Source organism: Vipera ursinii (assembly GCF_947247035.1).
Source record: "Vipera ursinii genome assembly, chromosome: Z".
Classification (NCBI taxonomy): Eukaryota; Metazoa; Chordata; class Lepidosauria; order Squamata; family Viperidae; genus Vipera; species Vipera ursinii.
The window spans coordinates 16,910,139-16,927,908 of NC_139517.1; the positions used below are offsets into that span (position 1 = coordinate 16,910,139).

General features: G+C 43.3%; 1 protein-coding gene across 1 annotated transcript in view; it reads left to right on the forward strand.

Moving 5' to 3' along the window:
• The window catches only part of EPS8L1 (EPS8 signaling adaptor L1), a 50,107-nt gene extending 44,600 nt beyond the window's left edge, over positions 1-5,507 (forward strand). The window contains exons 20-22 of the mRNA XM_083376572.1: positions 884-1,016; positions 2,531-4,758; positions 5,125-5,507. Coding sequence (XP_083232698.1) covers positions 884-1,016; positions 2,531-2,602 — 205 coding nt within the window. The 3' untranslated portion in view covers positions 2,603-4,758; positions 5,125-5,507. The remainder of the gene's footprint in view (positions 1-883; positions 1,017-2,530; positions 4,759-5,124) is intronic.
• The last annotated feature ends 12,263 nt before the right edge of the window (positions 5,508-17,770 follow it).

The window sequence follows — 17,770 nt, forward strand, 5'->3', positions numbered from 1 at the left end:
TGCTCAGTACAGAGTCTGCACGAAATAAATATGAGTTTTCCTGTATTCAGCTGTCTCGTCTTCATTCCTGTGCCAAAGAACCCTCTATTTAACATCAGCCATCTTCCTAATTGACAAACACCTAATAATTTAGAGAATGACTTCTGCAATAGCTGCAATATAAACCAGCAGCAACTGAATTAGTTGGTGGGCTTCTAAAGTTTGCGGCTGAGCTATGATCAACTATGGATTTTAGTTCTATACCCCTAATAGATCCTAACTAAAGTTAAGAGTAAAACTGCGCTAAATAAGATTTCTGTTTGGTTGGGAGGGTGGGGGGGGCAAGAGTCCCTCTCATCTCTTGGCCCACCTAGAAGTTTGAAAGCATGTTCTATGTGAGCAGATAAATAGGAACCACTTTGTGGACAAGACGAGCCAGTGCCTCATACGATTAGGATTGTTCTGGCGCTGGAGCTTCCCAATTGCAACGCAGGCTTGTGAGGGAGCTTCGGCGGAGGGAGAGGGCCCGAGATGCTGCTGCAGGAAACCGTTTGTCTTTCTTTCTGGTATGGAGCTAGCTTGCCCCCTGTGGCGGATCTTGGAAAAAACGCATGAGCGTAAATCCAACAGGGCTAGCAATCTTAGGCAGCCAAACTATTACTCTGCATTAGAATTGTAGCTTCCTAGCAGATGTACCTTTGCCTTACGCTGAGTAAATAAAGTAGACCCCATGGAGATGGGTTTTTTTAAGACATTCTGCTATTTGGTCAAAAGAGCTGCCAGAGTTTGACCAAGTTAGAGGTCACTTTCAAATTGGTTTCATTTTGAGAGTTTAAATGGAATAACTCCTTTTTCCTATCACAGCCTATTTATCTTACCTACCCTTTTCCCTTCCTTTCTGCAGGATTGTCAATGCCTTGGGAATTCTGAATGGCGCTCAGCTCCTTTCCTTGCAAAAGAATGAGTTCAGAGCTATCAGCCCAGAAGAAGGACCTCGAGTCTACAGCCAGGTTACCATCCAGAAAGCCCTCCTAAAGGTACCAGGGATTTTGAAGTCACTTCTAAGGGTTGAGAAAAGTGTGGTGAGCTGAGACCATTCTTGACCATCAAGACCTCAAGCAACGAAGAAATCTAGCCAGATTCAGCAAAGATATAAGGATTGGAGGGGGAAGGCTGAGTGGGATGAGACTGCCAAAGTTTCAAAGATGTAGATAACATAAGGAGAGTTTTGTGCTTGAAGATCAGAATCAGAATAACAGAGCTGGAAGGGACCTTGTAGGTCATTTAGTCCAACCCCTCACCCAAGCAGCAGATCCTACAGCATTTCTGACAGATGGCAGTCCAGACTCTTCTTGAAAGCTTCCAGTGATGAAGCTCCCACAACTTCTGAAGGCAAACTGCTCCATTGCTTGATTATTCTCACTGTCAGAAAGTTTCTCCTTATCTCTAGCTTGAATCTCTCCTTGATCAGCTTCCATCCCTTTTTCCTTGTCTGGCCTTCAGGTGCTTTGGAAAAAAGGTTGATCCCCTCCTCTCTGTGTAAAGGTAAAGGTTCCCCCGCACATGCGTGCCAGTCATTTCCGACTCTAGGGGCCGGTGCTCATCTCCGTTTCAAAGCCGAAGAGCCAGCACTTGTCCGAGGACGTCTCCGTGGTCATGTGGCCGGCATGACTAGACACCAAAGGCGCACGGAACGCTGTTACCTTCCCACCGTAGTGGTCCCTATTTTTCTACTTGCATTTTTACGTGCTTTCGAACTGCTAGGTTGGCAGAAGCTGGGATGAGTAACAGGCGCTTACTCTGTTACGCGGCACTTGGGATTCGACCCGCCAAACTGCCGACCTTCTGATCGACAAGCTCAGCGTCCCTCTCTGTGACAGCCCCTCAAATATAGGAACACTGCTATCATGTCTCCTGGTCCTCCTCTTCACTAGACTAGCCATGCCCGGTTCCTGTAACCGTTCTTCATATGTTTTAGCCTCCAGTCCCCTAATCATCTTTGCTGCTCTTCTCTGCACCTTTTCTAGAGTCTCACCATCTTTTTTTATTGTGTGGTGACCAAAACTGGTTGCAGTGTTCTAGGTGTGGTCTTCCTAAGGCTTTATAGCAGGGGTGTCAAACTGCCGGCCCGCAGGCCGAATGCATCATAGCGAAACCACGCCCTCCCCCCAATGGCTGGCAATGGCAAAAAAGACACAATACATCACGACACGCCATGTGATGTTGCGAGTTTGACATCCCTGCTTTATAGAGTGGCATTAGTACCTCACACGATCTTGATTGAATCCCTCTGTTAGTGCAACTTAGGATTGCGTTGGCTTTTTCGGCTGCTGCCACACTCTGTTGGCTCCTATTTCATTGAGTGTCCACTAAGACTCCAAGATCCCACTCACAGTTGCTGCTATTAAGCCTGGTTTCACCCAATCTATATGTGTATTTTTGGTTTTTCTTGCCTAAGTTTAAGACTTTACTTTTCTCTACACTGAATTTCATTTTGTTAGATAGGGCCCTGATGAGCACTCCCTCCTTGATTTTCTCCTTTTTCTTCTAGGATTCTGGGAAAATGTCAGAGCTAGAGGCCGTGATGGCAAGACAAAAGATAAAAGCAGAAGGATTGGACTAATACAGCTCTCTTTTTGTGTGGTGGTGTGACTTTGCTAAAGAAATGTGGAAATTCAGATTCCTCTCTCTACAGGATCAGAATTTAGCCTGTGTAGGATCAGTGTGAAAGAACTGGTTGTAATTGTTACTGTGGGTGTGTTTTATATTCCTGATTTGCCATCAAACAAGAGAAACTTCCTGGTATTCCCAGTTTCTTAAATCTCTGTTTTTAACATAGACGTCATGGAACAATATTCACTCTCCCCCTTCCTTAATTCCCAATTTTTTTTAAAAAAGGAAATAATTGTGTCCTATAAGATCTACGTTTTCTCCATTTTGGAACAATTGCTTATCTCCTTGTAGAATCAGCTCTCAATCGCTCAGTAGTATACTAATATGGTATAGTATGCACTATCACATCATCTGTTTAGTTCCTTCATTAAACATCAGTCGGGATATTATTGAACAAATTTTTTCCAAATGTATGGTCTCATGAACTATGCATGTAAATCTACATAAAATTAATGATTTTATACACAGTTTATTTAATCCAGTTCACAGATCAGCACAGGAAATGTAATCAGCGTTCTACCTGCATGTTCAGTGAATAACATTTACAACTCTATGAACTTTTAAGGCAAATCATCCTGTCTAGCCACAACGACTCCACCTGTTCTTTTTTTAAATAGATTGGTTCCTGTGAAATAATAGCTCAGCATTAAAAAAAAAGTTAAATAATCTAAGGAAGTATGTGTCATGAAAACTGATGAAGTACTATTATAAGAGTTAGATTGTTGGGGGCAATTAAGCTGACTTTGTAATAATGCCGCTTGTGGGGTGTCTGTGAAAGCCCTAATAAGCAGGCATATACATAGAATGAAGGCTACTGCTAAGCTTGTAAGCCGCCCTGAGTCTTCGGAGAAGGGCGGGATATAAATGGAATTAAAATAAATAAATAAATAAATAAATAATTGCTTTAAATTCAGAGGCCTTTGTCACAGAACAATACAATTTGTGGTCACTAGATGGCAGTGGGCAGCCTCTCTATGCTGTTTAGCTACAGATACCGGTAATTTCCCTGTAAATCAAAAAGATTTAGCCGGATTTTTAACACCTTGTTCCTATTGTCCTGAAAGCATTTTTTACGGGGAAAATGAATTGAATCAGCTGCTTTGAAGGAATCTTATTCAAGAAAATGTGATGTTTCAACTTAAAAAAAACACAAAAGCCTTTATGATAAAATGGGGCCATTTGCTGTGCTTCGGTTTCATGGTGTGTGTTTGTGTATGTGTGTGTTATAGCTAGTTATTTAATTAGTTCTTTTTTTTCCAATAGCTTTCTCACAATTTGATGAACATATGTTGAACAATGCACCATAATTGTGATTGCTATGCTGCTAAAACAGTTTTCCTTAGAGGTTTCTTGAGTTCAGTTTTACCTCTAAATCTACTAGCAGTTCTCCACAGATTGTTTACTCACAAGCTGCTGTAAATTTTTATGGAAGCAAAAGATCTGGATGGTAAAAATCACTGTAAGCTGCTTTCCCCATAATTAATGCAGGGAATATTTATTTTAGGCATATTTATATGAAATTGTTGTTGTCAATATTTGTTTTAAAAAGCTTGATTTTTAAAACTTCTTTTTTTGGGGGGAAAAAAATGAAATTGATTTTGAAAATTCTCTAGAACAGGGTCCCTAGTTAAGTTGCCCATTAAGCAAACTGGGTTTCTGAGCAGCCTATAAAATCTCCCAGGAAATAAGATTTCAAATAACATTTTTAAGGCCAGAAATTCTGTTCTGTGGCTGCTTTGCATGGAAGCATTGTTGCAGAAGGACTAAGAATCAATTCCATGATCATCTATTCCTTATGGTGGCACTGGTGAATTCAAAATGCAGGTACTCCTTGACTGGCGACAATTCATTTAGTGATCATTCAAAGATAAAACTGCACTGGGGAAAAAGGTGACCTACAATTGTTTTGCACCCTTATAACCATTGCAGCATCTCCATGGTCACATGATCAAAATTCAAATGCTTGGTAACTGATTCATACTTACGACAGTGTCCCCTTTTGCAACCCTCTGACAAGCAAAGGCAATGGGGAAGCCAGATTCACTTAACAACCGTGTTTCTAATCTAACATGTGTAGTGATTCAATTAACAAATGTGGCAAGAAAGGTCATAGGTAAAGGTTCCCCCACACATGCATGCTAGTCGTTTCCAACTCTAAGGGCTGGTGCTCATCTCCGTTTCAAAGCCGAAGAGCCAGCGTTTGTCCGAGGACGTCTCCGTGGTCATGTGGCCGGCATGACTAGACGCCAAAGGCGCACGGAAAACTGTTACCTTCCCAACGTAGTGGTCCCTATTTTTCTACTTGCATTTTTACGTGCTTTCAAACTGCTAGGTTGGCAGAAGCTGGGACGAGTAACAGGGGCTCACTCTGTTACGCGGCACTCGGGATTCGACCCGCCAAACTGCCGACCTTCTGATCGACAAGCTCAGCGTCCTAACCCACTGAGCCACCGCGTCCCTTGGCTAAGAAAGGACATAAAATGGGGCAGAGCTCACTTAACAAATGTCTCGCTTAGCAGCAGAACTTTTGAGCTCGATGGTGGTCGTAAAGCGAGGACTGCCTGCAAGGGATTACAGTTTAATTTGCACCTGGCAAATTTACTGCAATCCAAAAAAAAAAAAGAAAAAGAAAAAAAAAACATCACACAGGGGACCATCTCTCATTTATAATTAGTTAAAATTTGCACATGTTATGTTTGTGGTTTATTTTCTCCAAACTTCCTGAGACGCCCAGCTGCTTGTTTGTTGTAGTGGGACATGATGGAAATGCGGTATCTCTTATTGTCTCAGGACTTGGGGAGATTTTGTGGAAGACATTGTTAATTATATTAAAATCTGTAAATAAATGCTTCGAACAATAACCTGCCTCATGGTTCATTTCCAGTGATGCACGCAAGCAGTGAATAATACGGCAACTGATGCAAGTTCACCGATCTGTTAATCTCATGAGGATTTTTCATTGACCATTTATTGACATACCAATGTTTTCATTTCACCCAGTAGAAATAGCCCTCTGGATTGATCTGTTTTAGTGGCAGAGCTTCAGCTGTATTCTTCCATGTTAAACCGTTATATAACTTCATGGCTGTTGTTTCTCCTAAAACTCGTTATTCTTATTTATTCTGTTTTTATAAACTGGGGTCCTGTTAAAATTATCCCAAGCTAATTCACATTAGAATGAGGTCAAATTATTTCAAGAGGCTAGCAGTAGCATTATAGGGCTAAATTTTTTTTAGTAGGTTTACCTTCTTCTTAGTTTTGTGGTATGAAATGGGATTATCGAGGTGTGATGTAAGGAACCACGAAGTGAAAAGAGGAGAGAGATAAGAGAAACGTTGGAGAAATGGCAAAAAATATTTTACATTTACTGTAGAAGGGCAAAACATCAAAATAATATTTCCCTCATTTTTTTTCTACCGGTTCAGTTTCTGCATCAGCTTTCCACTTCAAGTCTGGTCTAAGTTCCCAAGATTTTTCTCCACCCCATGATGGACTGATTCCTTGTTCTTCTGGCTTTTTTCTTGAGAGCTCAAGATTGTGTCTATAATGTGTCAAATGTAAATCATAGAATAATGGATGGGACCTTGGAGATCTTCTAGTCCAACTCAAGGCATGAGTCCCTATATCATTCCAGACAAATAGCTACCCAATCTCTTTTTGAAAACATCAGCTGACGGAGCACCCACAGCTTCTGGAGGCAAGCCATCCCACTGATTGTTTTCACTGTCAAGAAAATTCTCCTTAATTCTAGGTTGAATCTCTGATAATGTTCCATCCATTACTTTTTGTCCTGCTCTCAGGTACTTTCAGAATAGGTCAACACACACACACACACACCCATTCTCTGTGATAGCCCCTCAAATACTGTCTATGGAGATTCTCAATCATCCAGGTCATAGTTATCCCAAAGCTGCTTTTTCATGAGGCAACTGGACTTTGTTGTTTTTCTTTGAAGACCTTTCGCTTCTCATCCAAGAAGCTTCTTCAGCTCTGAGCTCTGAGCTGAAGAAGCTTCTTGGATAAGAAGCAAAACGTCTTCAAAGAAAAAAGAACAAAGTCCAGTTGCCTCGTGAAAATGCAGCTTTGGGACCCCTCAAATACTGGAAGACTGCTACCATGTCATCCCTAGTCTTTCTCTAGACCAAGGGTAGGGAATCTTGGCTCTTTTATGACTTGTGGACTTCAACTCCCAGATTTCCTGAGTCTGCATGGCTGGTTCAGGAATTCTGTGTATTGGAAGTCCACATCGTTATGTTTAGCTTCCAGTTCCCTAATTATCTTTGCTGTTCTTTTCTGCATTCTTTCTAGAATCAGAATAGAGCTGGAAGGGACATTGGAAGTCCCCTAGTCCAACCCCCTATTCAAGCAGGAGATCCTGTATCCTTTTAGAGAGATAGCTGTCCAATCTTTTCTTTAAATCCTCCAGTGATGAAGCAACCACAAGTTCTGAAGGCAAGCTGTTCCACTGGTTAATTGTCCTTACTATTAGGAAGTTTTTCTCCTTAGTTCTAGGTTGTTTCTCTCCTTGATTAGTTCCCATCCATTCTTTCTCATCTTGAATTCTGGTGCTTTGGAAAATAAGTGGACCCCCTCTTCTTTCTGGTAGCCCCTCAAATGCTGGAATACTGCTATCATGTCATAGTGACCAGAACTGGATGCCGTCTCACCATTTTATTCTAACAGCAACAACGCTTTGAACTAGTTAGGCTAAAAGAAAAAGGCGGTGAGCTCCATGATCTGATGAGAACTTGGATTTTCTCCATACCTATCCAATACCTCCATTGCCATTTCTGCACAGCTCTTTACTAAGATCAAGGCTCCTTCTCTTCTGGCCTCCCACTGCTGGGTAGAAACCACAATGCCGCTTATTTGGGCTCGTTTGGAGGAAAGCCGGTCCAAGCAGCTTGTTTTGAGGAAAGTGTCTGGATTTTGCAACTTGAATGTTGTGGTAAGCACTGTTTATGGAGCAGATTCTTCTAATTCCTGACAGAGAAGCCCAGACCCTTTCAGAGCGGGTCTGAGCTTGCTTTGGAGGGTGGATCCCAACATAGGCTTGGCCTGCCAACTTCGATCGGCCAGGCAGAATGGAGTGGGGGGGAAATGTTGACTCCGTCTTGCCTGGCATGTTGGGTCCATGGGGCAGTGGTTGATCCCACAAACTCATAATAGCTCAGCGAGGTATCTAGAAGTCTCAAGATAAGCAGTGGCATGTGCTGAAGATGGAATGCAAGTTCTGGTTTGACAAGGATGTTTAGGACTGGGTTGGGAGCTACTGAGAGGGTGACTCAGTCCTGGCGAGAAATATCACTTCAGTTGCCAAATTCCATATATTGCCACATCCACACACACACACACACACACACACACACACACACACACACACCTTCAGGGATCTTCCCCTTGCTATATATTTCCTAACCAGCAGCAATCTCCATTAGGGAAGCAGTCATAGAAGATGCTGGGAATAGGGTAGTGCTGGAGGAACACCCAGAATTTTCTTATGGGTTATTCAGCTAAGTAGTTATGTGGGTCTTGGGCTTTCTTTTCAGTGAGTTGGCAAACCAGGATGTATCTTTGTGGACAGCAGGCAAGAGACCCACAGGAAGACTAGCAACTGGTTGAACAGTCACACCCAGTGCTTTTTTTTGTAAAAGAAAAAGGTGCCGGAACTCACACACGTCATACAACCCACCTTGCCTACCCTACAAGGTTCCATCCAAAAAAGGTGCCGGAACTCCGTTCTGAGCGTTCTATGAGAAAAAAAAAAGCCCTCGTCACACCCATCAGAAGATCATAAATAGTTCTCAATCATCCTGGAGTGAAGTTTCAAATAGGGTTCAGTAGAGCTCCAGCTTTGCTTCTGTGTTATTCAACATCTTTACAAGTATCTAGAAAGTGGAATAGATGAAAGCGATGCTATGTCAAACACAAGGCCCAGGGGCCGGATCCGGCCCGTGAAGTGGTTTCATGTGGCCCACGAAGCCATCCTGGAAACAGTGAGGGAACGGCCCCCACTGCCTTGGCCCTGGCCCAGAGACCCTCCTCCTGCCAAAGACCCTCAGATCTGTCCCACTCCTGCCCAGGCCCCCATAGGCACCCTTGATGCAAACAATGTTGAGCTGGCCACGCCCACCCAGTAGGCCATATGCACTCTAGCCACGCCCACCCAGTAGGCCACACCCACCTTGGCCATACCCACCTGGCCCCCTGAGAGGGCAACTGCAATGCTGATGCGGCCCTCAATGAAATTGAGTTTGACACCCCTGGATTAGACTCTGAACAACAAAATCACTGGACAGTTTTTTTTTTACTTTGAACGTTGTGTCAAATCCAACTTGATGATGTTCAGTGGTGACCAGTGTGAAGCCTTCCATCTGAGTAGAGGGGAAGAAAAAATATATATAAACATTGGACTAGGGAGATCTGGTTTGGCAGAAGTAAACATGAGAAGGATCTATCCAACTGAATATGATCAAGTAGTGAGATGCAGCAGTTAAAAAGATTGATACAGGATTTTTGCCATACCAATTGCAAAACTAATTGTCCCATTGTACTCTTTGCTGGTTAGATTTCATTTGGAGTTGTGGTGGGTTCAGGATACTGCATTTTAAAAGAGACACAGAAAAGCTGAAGCGGGTTCAGAGAATAGAATCAGGATTAAGGGGTCTAGAAACCAAGTCCCATGAGGAACAATTAAAGTCCCTGGTCATATTTAACTTGCAAAGTGACAATTGGTATAATAATGACTACATAACTCTTTAAGAGCGTAACATACCTAAAGGGGAGCACTCTGTCGATACCATGAGGACCAAGGATTAAAATGAAAAGAACAAAGATTCAGGCTGAGTATTAGGAGGAATTTAAACTTGCTACAGTTTCCAGAAATACTCCTAGTTTTCCCTTTAGTGGAATTTTGTAAATGGAGTCTTGGGTGACCACTCATCATGGAGACTTGAGTAGATCCCTACAAAAGTGAAAGGTTGGATTATATGGTGAATAAGCTGTCTATCAGTGGATCCCTACAAAAGTGAAAGGTTGGATTATATGGTGAATAAGACAGACAGCTCATACATTCCACATACATTTCTTTCCTACTTCATCTGACCACAGAAAATTAAGTATTAAAGATAATTGGATTGACGTAGTCTCCTCTTTAACACTATGGAGAGGGATTCTTTATCTGTTCTGCTCTCTATGGAGAGTGATTCTCTATTATTTGTAGGAAGCAGCTTTCAATCATGTAAGCCCCTAGCCCAGGGGTAGGCAACCTTGGCTCTTTTGTGACTGGTGGACTTCAACTCCCAGAATTATTGAGCCAGCCATGCTGAGCGGAAAGGGAGAGGTTTCCAAGCTGAGCCATGCTGGCTCAGGAATTCTGGGAATTGAAGTCCATGAGTCATAAAAGAGCCAAGGTTGCCTACTCCTGCCCTAGCCATACTCCAGAAAGATCCAGATACAAGTTGATCATCTCAGTGGGGAAGAATTAGATAACCAAGATTACAAAAGCAACAGCTGTGAAAAACATAGGAAGATTTTTTCTGCCTGGGCTGCTACCCCTCTAAATGGTAGCCTTGTGAAATGAAACTCCCTCACTATTATGTCGTGGGCTCTGATGAGCAGGAATGAGAACACGCAGATGAGTACAGACAAACTCATACTTTATGTAAGCAGAAACTGTACTGAAAGGTTGGAGTCACCCTGCTTCAATATATAGCCAGACCCTACGGTATTAACCGATCGGATTGAAGCTATACTTGCCGCCCAAAGTTGACCAATGGCAGGACCGGAGACATCCTGTCTGGGTTGCTGGAGAACCGTTAGTTCTCCAGCAATGCATGTGGTGATATTCCAAAAGCCCAGTACATAACACTCACCATCCCTTAAAATTGGAGGACAACATCCGATGGAGAATTATGAATTTATTTGATGTTGTCCCATTACCGAGCTCACATCTAATGACCAGTTTAGACAAACCACCAATCAAGCAGTGAGGTTTTTCTTGATTCCCGGAGTTGGCTACAGAGGGATATCGATTTTATTATCTATGTGGACATTTGTGCATTCATATATATTGTTTTTGACTATGAGCCACACCTCAGTGTTAGGATGGGCTCCAGTTCATTCCATGTAGGGCTGAAGTTTTAAAAAACAAGGATAGCAGACAATACAATTAGAATGATCTGATGTAATAGAAGATTGCACCCTTTTTCTTCATTTGGGCCTTGTGTTTGCTATGGTCATTACTTTCCTCTATGCATCAAATGAGTCTGTGCTGTTTCTGCTCATTCCTCTTTTCTCCCTCGCCTGAAGCTTTCCTCAGCTGGTCTTTGAAGATCAGTTGTTTTAAGAAGCCAACTCCAGCCATTTCCTCTTTGGGCAGTGGCTCACAGGTTGTCTTATAGTCCTAGCAGAGCTTGGATTGGCAATTAAACTCAGGCCTACGATTGCCCAACTCTTTTCTAGATGTGTGTGCCATGTAGAGGCAAAGGAGTCTTTGGCTCCTTTCGCAATACCCCTGACCCACGTGCTTGCCTGCCCCTCTGCCTTTCCCCCACTTAAAGCCCCAGTGCTCATTGCATTCAGCACAACTCCCCTGGGGAACTGCAGCAGAAACAGCTGGTTTTCAGCTGGTTTTCAGTCAAGAAGCTTGTGTTTAACCAAAAGCATTTGGACTGGCTGTTTTTGTTCTGAAACAGGATCCGGCCAGCTCAGCCCTGACCCCAGAGCGCCGGGCTAAAGAAACCGGGGAGGCACACCGTGGGGCCATGCGTTACCCTCGGCCAATCCAATCCGTGTGCCCACTCATTTTTGGAGCTGTGCTGAATTGTTCCCCATCCACCCGGTCGGCCGTTTCTTCTTTGCTAGTCATTAATCCTGTCAGAAAATCCACTTCCTGCCCTCATAAAATGCACTCCTTTTATGTCTTCCTCATCTCCAGCCTGAGCATTTTTATGCAGAGCATGTTTGGCTTGCAGCGTGCAAGACTATATTTACTGGCAAAGGCTCCCATTAAGTCTCACGAGGAATGTCATTAGTCAATTTTATAACCAATAAACTGAGGCATTCTTGAAAATAAATGAGGATACTTTGCTTTGGGAGATCTAAAGGAATGGCCCATTTCCCTTTCTTCCTTTACCAAGATCTGAGAAACGGGGCTCTATGGGTGACAGACTGCAAGTCCCATCATCTCTGCTGGGTGGAGATGACAAGAAGAAGGAATCAAACAATGTCTGTAGGGTTTACTGCAGATGGTAAAATGGTGAGGTAAAGGAAAAGTTTACTCAACTGAGCATCTTGAATTCATCTCTTCTTTGGATGGTACCATCCAGTGCGCCTTCTTTGTCCCCTTTTTCCTAGGCCAATTTATATGCGCAGTCCCGATGGCCTTTCTAGATCTGACCTTGTAATGTCTCCTCACGACTGTGGGGAGTAAAATCTGGCCTGTGTCTTACTCCAAGCTGGGAGAGAGATGCTGGAAAAATGAATTGGAGGCACGTTGCAATTTTAGGCCTCTATTTATTTGGTAGCCAGAAACATCCATGACAGCAGCATGCTTCTAGGGTGGCTGACTAAAAAGTAACCTGATGAGTACACGAATTTTTTATACAGTTTTAGGGCTTTGAAATTGAAATATTTTCAGTTAGTTGAGAAACGTTTCTTGAACATGTGTGAGGCTGTGTCCTTTAATTTTCAGATTGTCTGAGGTGTTTTGCCGTGTCCCCAGAGTCTTTTATATTACCTTAGCCCCGTAAGTGGTATGTGTTCTTCTGCAACTCCAATAACGGCCAATTGAATTTTCTGCCCCAGTTTATCAGTTTTCTCAGCAGTGTTCAGTAGTTCAAACCAATTTTTCACCTCTATTGTATATGCACTTGGGATTTTGGTGACATCTTTGGAGCCATTGCTGTTTTGATGGTGTATAATTTGACTTTAATCTTTGCCACCAAGTCATGATCTGATCTGCAATCAGCAATTGGATATATATATATATATATATATATATATATATATATATATATATATATATATATATATATATATATGTGTGTGTGTGTGTGTGTGTGTGTGTGTGTGTGTGTGTGTGTGTGTGTATGTATATGTATGTGTGTGTGTGTGTGTGTGTGTCTTAGCAACAAGGACTGAGCTAGTCCAGGGGTAGGCAACCTCAGCTCTTTTATGACTCATGGACTTCAACTCCCAGAATTCCTTAGTCAGCTGACTCAGGAATTCTGGGAGTTGAAGTCCATGAGTCATAAAAGAGCCGAGGTTGCCTACCCATCCATTGATGACTGCATAGGACACAGTCAATCTGATTATGGTGAAGTCTATTTGTGAGGTCCAGGCGGCCCTTGTGGTGCTTGAACTATGTATTCATGATCCTGAATCTGTTTTCTTGTACCAAAAGATCACCTGCATCGTTCCTTGCACCTAGTTCAAAACAACCGGTGATGCCAAGGTGACTAATAAGCAAGTATGGGAACCCGTAACGGCAGACATATCACTAGAAGGCAAAATCACAAAAGCGTGTCTCACTTACTTTGGCCACGTCATGCAGGGGAATTCACTGGTGAAAGCATTTATGTTTGAAAGAGCTTGCAGTAAAAGGAAACCAGGCCATCAACAAACACGGCGGCTGGACACCATCAAAGCTGACACCAGCCGGAGCATAGAAAAACTCAAAGAAATACTGCAAGTTTGAAAGATGTAGAGAGAGACCCGGCCCATAGAAATGCCAAGAGTCGGACTCGGCTGAATGGATAACATCATCATCATTAGCCCCACGTGTACATTGAGTGATTAGTCAATCTGGAGACCAGTGAGGAGAGCAAATAGTTAAGTCAACCCTGCAGGCCATCTTCCGATGCAAGTGATGTGCCTTGCTGCCAATCTACAGGCAGTCCTTGACTTGCAACCATTCATTTAGTGACCGTCTGAACTTACAATAGCACTGGAAAAAGAGACTTGTGATTGGTCCTCGCACTTACAACCATTGCAGCATCTCCGCAGTCACATGATCCAATTTTGGGTGCTTGGCAACCAGCATGTATTTACAAAACAGTTGCAGCATCCCAGGGTCCCTTCCCAGCTGACTTCCGACAAGCAAAGTCAGTATGGGGGGAAAGCTGGATTCGCTTAATGACCGCATGATTCACTTATCAACTGCAGTGATTTGCTTAACAAGGGTGGCAAAAACATTTGTAAAATTGGGCGCGGATCACCTAATAGCTGCCTTGCTTAGCAACAGAAATTCTGCTCCCAATTGTGATCGTAAGTCGAGGACTAACTGCGTTTGTGGACACAGAGGGAGCTCAATATTTATTTTTATTTTTTGGGGGGTGATGGAACCAATTATTGTGATGGAACCATCCTTAATTCCTTTGCAACCCAGCGGGATACGTTTCACCAGATAAGTTACGGTAATCTAAAGGAAGGAGAGAGAATGTTTGAAAAACACTAGCAGGATTTTGATTTGATACTAAATCAGATCTGGCAACTGGGTGAATAGTCCTCACAACGACAAGGTTTGGGAGTTAATTCATATGATTTGCTGAGGGAAAACATCACAGAGATCTGCCTCTCCAAAGGCAGCTAAATGGCTTTTTCTTCAAGTGGTAAGGAAAGTTTCCAAAATTGTTCAGTCATAATGTGTCATCCTACTGGACCTCCCAGGGTGAAATGGGCCTCTATTGTTCCTTATTGACTGTCCGCAGGCTGGAGTTACATGGAGGCCCTTTGGAAAATGTCTAGCCCTATTCAGAATGTGTGAAATGAGGCTGCAGGGCTGGGACGTCCCAGAGATGTATAAGACACTCATCTTTTCCTCTCTAGTCACTTGGAGCAATTCAGCGTTCTTTGGGATCTGCAAATAATACTTTCATGGTACCAGTAATATCCGCGGATATGATGGAAACCTGGAGAAGTCCTAGTAAACACCCATCTTAAGAACAGGGCTGGAGGGAACAAAGGCTATTGAGTTGTGCTAGCACAGTGTTAGCTACGCCAGAGAAGATCCTATCTCCGTCAGCTCTGTGAAGGAGACTCAGTTCCCACAACTTTGATGGTATCATAGCATGGCTGTTCTTAGGAGCTGCATCCAGATTTTCCCATCCCCACTCTTGCCTGGCGATATCATTAAAGACAATTACACAAAACGTGTCGTTTTGCGCATTTGTATCACGGATTCCCTAGAGAGGTTGGTACTGCTGTCTGGAAAGTCCCGAATCACTTTCCTTTTAGTGTGGTCAAAGCTCATGGAGAAACTTGTGCTGCAGGGCCAAAGGTTACCCTACGTAGGAAGAGTATCTGAATCAGATCTGCTTATTTTCAGGGTAGCCTCTCCGAAATCCTTGTGGAATTCCGAAGAATTTGAGAAAACAAAGAAGTAGCAATTACGCTTGCTTGAAAAATAGTGAAAGGGTTGTGCTTACCCCCCCACCCTTTTGGCAATTCCTCTACTTCCATAGAGTTGTAAGGAACACAAGGGAATGCTAAACTACTGTAACAGAACTATAACAGAATAACAGAGTTGGAGGGGACCTTGGAGGTCTTCTAGTCCAACCCCCTGCTCAGGCAGGTGACCCTATGCCATTTCAGACAAATGGCTGGCCAGTCTCTTCTTAAAAGTAATGGAACACCCACAACTTTTGAAGGCAAGCCGGTAAATTGTTAATTAACAATTGGTTAATTGTTCTCACCATTAGGAACTTTCTCCTCAGTTCTAGGTTGCTTCTAATGCTTACTAGTGTGGCTAGCGAATACCGATGACCAGTACTTTTTTTGTAAAAGAAAAAGGTGCCGGAACTTACACATGTCATACAACCCACCTTGCCTATCCTACAAGGTTCCATCCAAAAAAGGTGCCGGAACTCCGTTCTGAGCGTTCTATGAGAAAAAAAGCCCAGCCGATGACTAGAGGTATCATATCTGGGCTAGAAAAATTGAGATAACCATCAGAGGACAACAAGCAATATAGAAAATTCTCTTCCTTCCCTGCCAGCTAGTGGTCATCCAGTTTTTTGCAGCCCAGAAATGGTAGGCCTGTTAGTGACAATTCGTCCACTGCAACTAGAGTCACCTCCAGTAATTTGTAAATACTTACTACATCAAGAAGAGTTGTCTTTGTCAAATAAAACCACGTGGTGGTTGGCACCTATGCCTGGCTGATACTGAAGACCTACAAAGAACTATTTGCCTGGTTACCTGGATTGAAAGTTCCCTCTAAGCAACCATAATATATCTTGGTTACAGGGGTGGGATATAAAATGGATAAATTAATGAACCAGGCAACTTCAATTGGTTTTTTTTTTATTTCTACATACAGGTAGTCCTCAATTTACTATCACAATTGTTACCAGAATTTCCACTGCTACGCGAGGCAGTTAAGTTAGTTGCACCTAATTTTATTACCGTACTGTCAAACTCATTTCAGTTGTTAAGTGAATCATGCGGTTGTTAAGCAAATCTAGTTTCCCCCATTGAGTTTGTCAGAAGCCAGCTGGGAAGGACTCAAATGGCGATCACATGGCCAACATGCTGGTTTCCACGTGCTCGAATTTTGATCACGTGACTGTGTGGATGTCCAACAGTTGCAAGTGTGAAGATCGCTTGTAAATCTTTTTTTTTTCATTGCCATTGTAACTTTAAATCAGAGGTCTTCAAACTTGGCCCTTTTATGACTTGTGGCATGCTGGCTGAGGAATTCTGGGAGTTGAAGTTCACAGGTCATAAAAGGGCCAAGTTTGAAGACCCCTGATTTAAATGGCTGCTAAATGAATGGTTGTAAGTCAAGGACTTGTTGTTGTTGTTAGTTGCGAAGTCGTGTCCGACCCATCGCGACCCTATGGACAATGTTCCTCCAGGCTTTCCTGTCCTCTACCATCTTCTGGAGTCCATCTAAGCTCAGGCCTACTGCTTCAGTGACTCCATCCAGCCACCTCATTCTCTGTCGTCCCCTTCTTCTATTGCCCTCAATCTTTCCCAGCATTAAGCTCTTCTCCAGTGAGTCCTTCCTCCTCATTAGGTGGCCAAAGTATTTGAGTTTTAGCTTCAGGATCTGGCCTTCTAAAGAGCAGTCAGGGTTGATCTCCTCTAGGACTGACCGGTTTGATTGCCTTGCAGTCCAAGGGACTCGCAGGAGTCTTCTCCAGCACCAGAGTTCAAAGGCCTCAATTCTTTGGCGCTCAGCCTTTCTTATGGTCCAACTTTCACTGCCATACATTGCAACTGGGAAGACCATAGCCTTGACTATACGCACTTTTGTTGACAGGGTGATGTCTCTGCTTTTTAGTGTGCTGTCTAGATTTGCCATGGCTTTCCTCCCGAGGAGCAAGCGTCTTTTAATTTCTTGACTACAGTCCCCATCTGCAGTGATCTTGGAGCCCAGGAAAATAAAATCTGTCACTACCTCCATTTCTTCCCCATCTATTTGCCAGGAATTGAGAGGGCCGGATGCCATGATCTGTGAGGAATACCAATATCTACAGGCAGATAAGCTAGTATTGTAAACTGTATTTGGTTCTCCTGTTGTTATTCTCACAGCAATCTTGTAGATTTGATCCAAGACATTTTAAGTCATTCAACCCTAGGCCCTTTCTACCTCTATAGCAGGGATCTTCAAACTGGCTGGCTGAGGAATTCTGGGAGTTGAAGTCCTCTACATATATATATATGTTCTGAGATGGCGGCGCCTGGAATGGCTGCGGCTGCATTGGCTCTTGAAGGCGAATAGTTTTGGGAGGGATAGTAAGGGCTATAGGCCACATGATCAGGAAGATTTTAATGTGTTTGAGCAACATGGTGGAACTAAGGTAACATACTGCAACGCTCTCTACATGGGGCTACCCTTGAAGACCACTCGGAGGCTCCAACTGGTACAGAATGCAGCCGCGAGAGTTGTGTTGGGAATTTCCCGACACTCCCATGTCACATCTCTGCTCCGCGAGCTGCATTGGCTACCAGTTGTCTTCCGGGTGAGATTCAAGGTGTTAGTAATGACCTACAAAGCCCTACATGGCATGGGTCCGGAATACCTTGGGGAGCACCTGCGGCCGGCGTCAACTTCCCTCTGCCCAGTACGCTCCCACAGAGAGGGCCTCCTCAGGGTGCCACCAGTCAAAGA